Source organism: Dermacentor variabilis, chromosome 4, assembly GCF_050947875.1.
Source record: "Dermacentor variabilis isolate Ectoservices chromosome 4, ASM5094787v1, whole genome shotgun sequence".
Taxonomy (NCBI): Eukaryota; Metazoa; Arthropoda; class Arachnida; order Ixodida; family Ixodidae; genus Dermacentor; species Dermacentor variabilis.
Window position 1 is genome coordinate 209,316,227 of NC_134571.1, and position 10,342 is coordinate 209,326,568.

At 46.1% G+C, this 10,342-nt stretch overlaps 1 protein-coding gene across 1 annotated transcript; it reads right to left on the reverse strand.

Moving 5' to 3' along the window:
• Positions 1–288: 288 nt before the first annotated feature.
• On the reverse strand, positions 289–3,426 carry LOC142578512 (uncharacterized). The gene is made up of 2 exons (XM_075687890.1): positions 860–3,426; positions 289–405 (listed from the first exon to the last, which is right to left on the reverse strand). Exons 1-2 carry the CDS (start codon positions 2,072–2,074, stop codon positions 289–291), a joined length of 1,332 nt encoding a protein of 443 aa, XP_075544005.1. The 5' UTR covers positions 2,075–3,426.
• Between the last annotated feature and the right edge of the window lie 6,916 nt (positions 3,427–10,342).

Sequence of the window (10,342 nt, forward strand, 5' to 3'; positions counted from 1 at the left end):
GCGCCGATCAAAACGATATGTCCTTGGTTCATTGTCTTTGTTGACTTCTTGCGTTACAATGTTCTCTCAGTTCTTTCAGATATTCCCTGTTCCATCTTTTCCACCAATCTTTCATAATTTTTTGCCTATTTCTGCACATTTCTTCTATGCTGACCTATCTTCAACTTCGGTAATGTCTTTAATCCTATGCTTTCCAGGTATTAAGGATAGCTTAAACTTCAGTTGTCGTTCTTTGCATCTGTTATCTTGATAACAGTCTTTTTCCAATAACTTTCCTCATTGCTGAAATCATGCTTCGTACCATCCTTTCATAAAAGCCTCCCAACCAAGGCGCTTGTTCTGCGATGTACTTCCATTTGATTTGATCTCCTTGGCTTGCTCTTTTGGAGACTTCTTCCTGTAGTTCTGTAATCATACGGTTGATGTCTCTGTTGGCCCTCTTGAACGTCCTTGCGTTGTCACTGTAAATGGTGCAACTTGACCCTCGTCTCGCTGTAAATCTTCAGAATGCATGATAGAATGCTTCTCTTGTCGTGTTGTCCGCAACTTCTAGATGCACAGCTCGTGTAGTAGCACATACAAATATTGCAAAATACTGTGTTGTAGTGCTTTTTATTGTGTCTTCTACAAGTAACGGACCAGCTAAATCCACACCGATTACTTTAAATGGTTGTTGCTCGTTGACTCTGTCAGCAGGAAGTGGGGCTGTTTCTTGCTGCACCGGTCTGGCGTCAAATCGTTGGCACTTTCGACATCCCTGAATTATCTTATTCAGTAGCTGTCTTCCTTGTATTATCCAGTAATTAGATAATGTGACGCTTATTCCTTCATGCAGCGTGAGTCGATGAATATGGTGTACCAGCAGCTCTCGTTGCAGACTCTCTATCAGCACCTCAATGTTTTCCCTGTGCTCTGACTTGAGTGACTCGATCTCGGCAGCGTGCTTGGCCTCCAGACTCCGCTCTATGTTTTCCAGCTCCTGGTAGTACTTCAGCCTTTGCGAGCCAAGCGTGTCAGCGTACTCCTCCACTGCGTGCTTCAGTAGAAGTAGCTCTTCGTCTTTCAACTTCACTTCTTCCTGGTACTGCTTCTGTCTTGCAAGCAGTTCCTTCAGATGTCTCCTGTGGTCTACCTCGGTCCCTCGGAGCTTCTCCTCAAGATTCTGCAGTGTAAGCTCGTACCCTGCATGAACAGTCTCCACTTGATCTTTCAGCCTAGACTTCTCCTCAGAGAGCATAGACTCATATTCGGCGCGTGCCGCTTCCGCCTCTCGTCGCAACGTCGCATTCTCTTCTGCAAGTCGTCTAATTGCAGTGCTTTGCTCAACCGTCGAGCCCAAGCTGGCCCTTGTGATTCTCTCTGCAAGCTCTACGATTTTGTCCGTTTCTTTCTTGAGGGAATCAAGTGCACTGCGGAGTGACTCTGTCTTTTTCTGCTCTACCTCGAGGGCAGAGGACAGTTTTCGGACCACTTCACCGTGCTTGTTGATAAGCTCTGCCATTTCGGCAGAAGCCTTCGCCTGCTGTTCTTTGGTACACCGTCTAAGAGCCTGCTCCTTTTCCCGGAGGCTGCAACGGAGGACGTGCAGCTCTTCCGTCATGCGTCTCCGCTCGTCAGCTAGCCTTGCCTCCACCGTTTTCTCTAGCTGCTCCACTTCTTCCCGATGCTTGCTCAGCAGCTCCTTGGTACGTACCATCTGCTCAGAGAGGAGTGCCGTTTTCTCCTGAGAATACTGCTTCTCGAGGCTTGCCTTGACGTTCAGCAGAACATGACAACAACATGACTGTCTTCTACCTTCTGCTAATTCAACTGCAGTCTGCAGAAAAACATTTGATGTGAGGTTCATAAACTGGCAAGTAGATGTTTTCTCTTCCAGATTTTCAATTTCACCCGGAGTAGATGCTGTACACTGTGCAATCAGTTCTTTGCTTCGGCACATAGACGTCGCATGCCATTTTCGACATATCTTGCACCTAATGTTTGCCTTACATGTTTTAGCAGTATGCCGAAGCCTGGTACAGCGGAAACATCTGTTTGCCTCTTTGAGCTTCATTTTCTTATCGTCATAAGGCATCGTTCTCCTACAATCATCAGTTTAATGAGTAGTATTCTCGCAAAATATGCAAAAATTTGCAGCTGTACTATGAAAATTAACAGTTCTTGTCTGCTGCTTACTCTCAGTTCTGTTGCCGTGGCTTTCTCTCCTTTCTGTCGACAATTCCTCTCTGCACTCTACCTGATCTTCTGTGTATTTCATCGAGCGCCTAAGAATATCTTCTTGACGTAAAGTCGCGTTCTGATCGTGTGCTGGAGATCTGTTGACCACTTCTCTTTGTTTTAACTGGAATCCAATGTACAGATCCACTGGCAAAGCTCTTGTCAGGATCGGAAGCAACATCGATGCATAGGACTCGCTTTTCAATCCTAAGGATTCCAATCCACGTATGTGCACTTGCACCTTTTGTGACAGCTTTCTTAAACCGTCATGGTCATTGCAGCTTGCTACTCTATTCAAGTTAGTTAATTTTTTCCTATGCATTTCTACCAGCACGTCATCTTTTCCGTACTTCTGCTTGAGTAGATCAATGGCATTGCCATAGTTACTGTCGGAAAACTGTAGTCCCTCCACGGCAGCTGCCGCTTTTCCGGTTAGTGATGACAGAAGGTACGTAAATTTCTGATTTCCGTTCAAGGCGGTTCTTTCGTGTACAGCTGTTCCAAATTGCCGCCAAAATCTCTGCCACCTCATTTTATCGCCGTCAAACTTCATTATTTCTAGCTTTGGCAGCTTCACTGTTGTTGCTTGCTGCGATTGTCTAGCTTCGCCATTAAAGTTGGATAGCTCCCTCGCTGTTTCCCGCATTTCTTGTCGAGAAAGGTACGCGTTGATGCTGTGCAGATCACTTATTATCTTTAACTCGTACTCAGTGGTCTTCGCAAATTGCGAGTCAGCTGTTTCGGATGTTCTGAACTGCTCCATCTGCTCGTCTGCTTTCCTTAGCGAGTCTGGAATACCTTTGATCTGGCTGGCTATCAGCGACATCGCTGTAGGATCCTGATTTTCCTCCAGTTTCATTTCAGCATCGCTCACTAAGTTAGTTATTTGCGTCCTCAGCGTTTTTCGCTTTTTCATAATCACTTCTCTGTTCATCTTGACCAATTGAGTAAACTGCTGGTCGCTTACAGATTCTAGCGGCGAAACGTCATCGGAGTCTTGGTCGCCCTCTGTGTCTGTGCCGCTCCTTGCTGTCCATGTCTCGCCTCGCTGCCGTTGGTTCGCCTGCGGGCCTCCTCTTCGTCCGTCTTCTGCGGCCAGTCCGTCGTTCTGGTATTCCGTGGCCAGTCGGAAGAGGAGTAGCCGCTATCCTGGTCACGGCACCATGTTGCAGAAACGAGACGAGACAGCTGCGTTCGATGCAAACGATATCAAGATTCTTGTTTTTCTTTATTGCTTCTTGTAGCGCGCGCGCCTCTGGAGCCCGCCGTCTTCTTTCTCTTCTTGTCTGCTCCCATGAGTTTCAACAAGTACTTCGTATAGCTTTCTAATAAATGTCAGAGGCCTTAAACCCCGCATTCGGACTTTCGTCCATTTGATTTTAAGCACAAATTTCCAATCACTGTCATTTCTGAGCCAAGCGTTGAGAGCGCCATCCGCCTATCAGGATATGAAGCTTTCATGTCTGCCACCTGTAGCGACTGCAGCAAAGTCATCGTTTACGTCAAATGCGATTTCACTTATGTTTTATATCCAGTGGCACCTGATGACGACATTCAGTAAGTAGGTTTGACTATATAATGCAAGAACGTTTCACTCACGCTCGTAGGTGCCTACATTTCACCTTCGAGTCGATTTGACAACGCAAGACTAAGTGCAGTTTTAACAGCGACACCTGGACCATGAATTCTTACCGGCGATTTCAATGCGCATCACCCGCTATGGGGAAGCTTGAAGATGGATTGTCGAGGAAAACGTGCACTATCCTTCGCGTCGGACAATGAACTCCACTGCCTAAATGATAGCAGTCCCACCTTTCTTCGGGGATTGACATACACCAGCAGCCTGGACTTAACTTTTGTTTCAAGATGCCTCACTGCCAGTGTGAAATGGTTTCCGGACAACAAAACACATGGCAGTGACCATGTTCCGACATGTTAAAATCGACGGCATGCGTAAGTCACACTCTACCACAGTTCCTCAACGCATTAACTGGCATAAATACACGTTGCTCATGGAGAATAATTGCCAAAAGATACAGCACAGTCCACCTAGCAACATCGAGGAGCTCATTAACGACGCTGCTCGAGAAGCCACAACCGTTTCTAGGCCTATTCCTAAATTGTCTGAATTCGAAGCAGAATTGGAGTGGCTTCGAGGAATTCGCCGTCGCACGGAACGAAGGTACAGGCGCAGCAAGTCCATCTACGACCTAAGGGAGACGAGACGCATACAGAAGAAGATCCTACGTCGGATCAACTTTCTGCAGTCTCTAAAATGGAAGACTCTTTGGGATTCTCTTGATCCACATAAACCCCTATCACATATGTGAACAATTGTGCGCGGTCTTCCAACATCACCACAACAACGCCACCCTTTCAAATGCCTGGCTCTCTGTCAAGTACGCCAAGAGATCGACGTAGCGGAGGATTTCTGTTTGAAGGTTGCTGGTCTATCGTCCTCGTTCCCGTACATGACCCCTTGACGTTGCAATCTCGCGGGATTCTCGTATGGACAATCTCTTTTCCATCAAGGAGTTGCAAGCGGCGTTGGCAACGTGCAGACGTTTCTCATCGCCTGGGCCTGACGGGGTGACATACGCAGGTCTTGGCAACCTCGGTCAAACAGCCCGACATGCTCTTCTAGAGGTGTACAACAATTCATGGCGTGAAGGAGTGGTTCCTGTTGCATGGAAGTCCAGCCGCCTTGTGCCTCTGCTCAAAACAGGTAAATCATCCCTAGACGTGGCGTCATATCGTCCCATTGCTCTGGCCAGTTGTCTAGGAAAGGTGGTGGAGACGATGGTGCTGACGCGTCTAGAGTGGTATCTAGAACACTACAAGTTATGCCATGACGCTACGGCAGGATTCCGACGCGGACACTCTGCTGTAGACAACGCCACACATCTTGTCTCGTCTGTTCAGCACGAAAAAAGCCTAAGCAGACTATCATCGGCAATGTTCCTGGACGCTAAAGGCGCTCATGACAACGTAACCCATTGAGCCATCCTTCACGCCATGGGTGATGTCGGCCTAGGTGGCCTTGTGTTTCGATGGATATTGAGCTACTTGAAGGACAGGTCATTCTTTGTGCAAACAGATGATGGTGCGTCATCACAACACAACACCTGCCGTGAAGTATCACAAGGCCTAGTCTTGAGATCCACTCTATTTAAACTCGTGCCCATCGACCTGGTTCATCCTCTTTCACAATCCGTCTATGGGTCAATATATGCAGAAAATATATGCATTTGGTCATCAGGAGCCACGTGTCCACAGGTGCGCGTCAGACACCAAAGAAGCGGCCACACTAACATCAAGTTACCTTCGAGCACGAGGTCTGGAGGTGTACTCCGAGAAGTGCTCTATGGTCGCTTTCACGAGCAAAGCAATGAGACCGTACGTTGTTAGTATTAATGGACATCCTATTGTCTACGAGAAGACGCACTGCTTTCTAGGAGTGATAATGGATGGAGACCTCTCCTGGAGCGCTCATGTCTCCTACCTAAAAAAGGAACTAGTCATAATAGCACACGTGCTCAAATTTCTTGCAGGAAAGACATGGGGTGCGTCTGTGAGTGCGATGCTCCAACTCTATAACGCACTGTTCCTGGGTCTCCCACGCTACAGCATACCTGTACTGGGTGGGACCGGTAAGACCAACCTCCGAGCCCTCCAGTCTGTGCAAGCTCAAGATTTGCGAATTTGTCTTGGCCTTCCCAGGTGTGCATCCACAGCAGCAACAATAGCCATCTTGCATGGCCACCCCATCAATACGAATATTCATGTCGTCTATTTAAGGATGCACATCAGGCACTTCACTCGACATTGCCGCTCGACCTCGTTCAGCGTTTAGCAGAATTATTGCTGCCAGCCATGGAACTTTACCGTCAAACTTCACACCTGCAGCATGACCATCTCTACCGCTGTGGTGCCTGCATCTACCCCAGGCCCTTCTTGTCATTCCTGGCATCAAAAAGAAAATGGAGATGTCATCTTTCGCCCTCAAACAAACCGTGCTTTCATTCCTACATGACAAGCACAGCGAACGCACACACGTTTACACGGACGGTTCTGCCTCCTCTAAAGGTTCAGCTAGAGCACTGGTAATTCCCGCTCAATCTGTCACGATCAAATACAAGATGTGTCACGTTACGTCATCGACGGCTGCAGAACTCGCAGCTATTTGTGCTGCTCTGAAATTTATTGGTCCCAAATCACCCCATTCATGGTCCATCTTTTGTGATTCAAAGGCAGCTCTCCAGTGTCTGCTGTCCCCTTTCAACCACGGACCTAATCTGTAATTAGTTACAGACATCTGACTATTCCACCATCACGCAATCGACAAGGGGCACAACGTCCCCTACCAGTGGATACCGGGTCAATGCGGAATTTCGGGAAATCACAGTGCGGATGACGCTTCCCGGTCGGCCCACGATGGTGCCCATATTATACCCATACCACTGTCAAGAACAGATGTAGCCACAAGTCTTCGCTCCCTCGCACGCGAGCTTAGGCAAACTCAGTGGAAGACCAGTGAATTCACGAACGCACGTCTTCACAGATTTGATCCACGTTTACAACTCCGTCTTCCACTAGGGTTACCACGAGCGGAAGCAACACTTCTGTGCCGCCTATGGCTCCGCGTGGCATTCACGAACTCCTATTCCTTCCGAATTGGAATGGCCGACAGCCCTGCTTGCGACACCTGTGGCTGCGAGGAGACGATCGCGCACCTCCTCCGTGACTGTCCACGTTACAATGTGCCAAGAAAAGTGCTCGTGACCACACTCGAAAAACTGGACAATCACCCCTTCACAGAAGAGAACGTTCTAGGAGACGGGTCCAGAGGGGTTTCGGCACTCAAGGCCTGAAGGGCTTTGTTGAAGTTATTAAGGGCCTGTGAATTGTGCGACCGCATTTGACTGTTGTTACGCGTAGCATCGCAGTAGTGTGTAAAATTTTCGTTCTTTTTTCTCTTGTCTCTCCTTTTGTTCGTTTTAAACCTTTCCCCACCACAGGGTAACCAGCTGGTATTTACACTGGCTAACTTTAATGTCTCGACTTTCCTTTTCGTCTCTCTGTGTCTCTGTTCTAATAAATTGCTATCGCCGTCAGTGCTTCGCCTTCCTGGCGAAACTATCATCAGTTCTTTTCTTGATTGTTGTTTGTTTTTATGCCACACTTCCATGCATCAACCATTTTTCCTTGGTGGGCATTTATATTTTTCTCTACTTTCAAAAAACTTATTTGTGATTTCAGCAGCCATGTCTCGTGGTCTTTTTTTCTCTGTGTACGTCTTTGGCCTGCGCTGCCATTCAATTGTGTATTTCAGCCACCTAGCCCAATTATTTATTACCATTAGCATTATTTATTAACCTAATTGATTAGCGAAGGTGAAGGACACCTGCGCATGATATATTTGTAAGCAAAAAGTTATTATATTTTACTACCTTACTGAGACAAAAATAATAAGGTATAACGTGTTCGACATGGCACACAACTTTGGCATAACCCGCCGTGGTTGCTCAGTGGCTATGGTGTTGGGCTGCTGAGCACGAAGTCGCGGGATCGAATCCAGGCCACGGCGGCCGCATTTCGATGGGGGCGAAATGCTAAAACACCCGTGTGCTTAGATTTAGGTGCACGTTAAAGAACCCCAGGTGGTCAAAATTTCCGGAGTCCTCCACTACGGCGTGCCTCATAATCAGAAAGTGGTTTTGGCACGTAAAACCCCAAATATTATTATTATTTACTTTGGCATACAAGTTTTGTTTCTTTATGGAGTGCTCAAGCTGATGTTAGCTCAAGTACTGTGCAAGAGCGGAACACAAAGGGTCAAATTAGAAGACTAAAACAAGATTATTTCCTGTTTTAAACAGCTTAGGATAGATTACCGGGCGGCACTTACAGTCAAGCTCCAAAAAATAAAAGCCGTGGAGAGGAAACTCGGCATTCTCTAAAGACTAGTGCCGACTTCACAAATATTTTTGTTCGTAAGTTGCGCATACTAGCCTGCTTCTTGTTACAGACTCTTGTTACAGTAGACAGCGTTCACAAAGATGTATCGACAGTCGGCACGCTTGTACAGCAAACTCGGTATCACGCTCGAACCATTGAACTGAAACAAGTTCTTGTCGTGGATGATCTGAACAACCGAATGCGGCGTAACAACCTTATATTCAAGGGCACTCTCGAGGAAAGAACTGAGAAATGGAACGACACGGAAAACTAATTACAGAGTTTATTACAAAAGCATTCGACATTTAGCCTAGTGGTATTGAAATGGCTCACAGATTGGGACAGGAAGAGCCTGGATATAATCGCCGTATAATAGTGAAGTTGTTGAACTTTAAGGATAAAAACAATATCCTGAGGAATTCATTCAATCTTAAAGACTTTGCATCTGCTCGGGTATGGGTAGGAGAAGACTTTTCACCGCGCTTGCGGCAGATCAGATTTAAACTACGCTCTTTTGCTCGGACTAACCGCCACCCCAACGAGAAATTCAAGCTAGTTTTTGATAAACTAATTCTTGCCAATAAGCACTATGCGTTTGATCCCTCGGCCAATAAGGTGGTAGTTCTCTCAGACCACCAGACACGTAGAACAATCGAATGAACCTGAAAGAGCCCATCCGAATAACACCTTGTCAATCAGAGTATCAAATTTCCGAAGTCTATTAAACAAACAAGATCATCTGCAAACCTTTATTGAATGCTGTTCCGCGGACATAATCCTTGGTACCGAAACTTGGCTGTGCTTTGATATAGCTGACAGCGAACTATGGCTTTCGAATAGATTTTTCTTGTTTAGAAAAGACAGAACCCCATCTCGAGGCAGTGTCGTCATAATTGCTGTAAATAGGAAGTTCAGTGCGCATCTTGTTGACATTTTTCCCATCCTGCAAATATTGTGGATCGTACTTCATTTATCGCCGTCTGTAACTTGCGTTATCGGGGTTTGCTATCGACTACCCAGTTCTTCCACTGACTTCGTTGAATGTCTTCATGGTTCTTTAAGCATTAATCAAAGCAGGTACCCATTATCGGAAATAATACTTGCAGGCGACTTTAACTATCCCAGAATTGACTGATCGACATGCAAACCCGTCGAGGGCGCAAGAAGGCATTAATGTAGGCAGTTTCTTCATGTTATTTCTGTGTTTAGTTTGCGCGAAATGGTATGATCTCCCACGCGTGGTGACTACAGATCCACAAAGTGTGTATGTACGCGTCCTTGACTGCATGACTGACCACAATGTTATCCACTGTGAGTATACCATAAATATGAAAAACCTTGTAATCCAAAGAAAACCATACACGATTACAACAGAGGGGATGTACGCGCACTAAATAATGACCTACTAAGATTTTCTACGCAGCTTTTAATGACCTTTTCCGAGTGTGATACAAACGAAAATTGGCAGATTTTTCAAAGGCCGCTCACTGAACTAAAGGAAAGATATATTCCAAGAATTACTATCACATCTTCAAATAAGAACACGTGCTTCACAACACATGTCAAGCGGCGCATTAATAAAAAGAAAAGATTGTACTCGCAGGCAAAGCATTCGACCTCTGCCGACGATGGGAATGCTATCTCGAACAGGCAAGACTTTGCAAAGCAGAAATTGAAGCACCGAAGGAAATGTTTTGCTACTGTGACTTATCTCAAATGTTAAAAAAGTGTAAGAAATTTTGGGAAGTAGTAAATCCGAAACCATCGTCATCATCCCTTGTGCCGATAACGAAAGACGGTGAGCCTCTTCTGCAGTCCGATGTTGCGGAATAATTAAACACATTTTTCTGTTTGGTTTTCACATGAGAAGAAATAGTGCCACCAGATCTTCACTTTTTCAGCTTAAATACTTCAATGAATGGCCTCATAGTCACTCGCAAAGGTGTATAAGCCGCTATAGGTCGTCTACCAGTTAATTTGACACCCTGACCAGATGACATCTGCGCAAAATTCCTAAAGCTTACAACACCAGCTGTATCACGTATCTTGGTTATGCCATTTTTCAACAGTCAGTGGATACAGGATGCGTGCCTGACGCCTGGAGGAGTGCACGCGCGATTCCCATTTTTAAATCTGGTGATCCCTCCTTAGTCTCAAACTAAAGGCC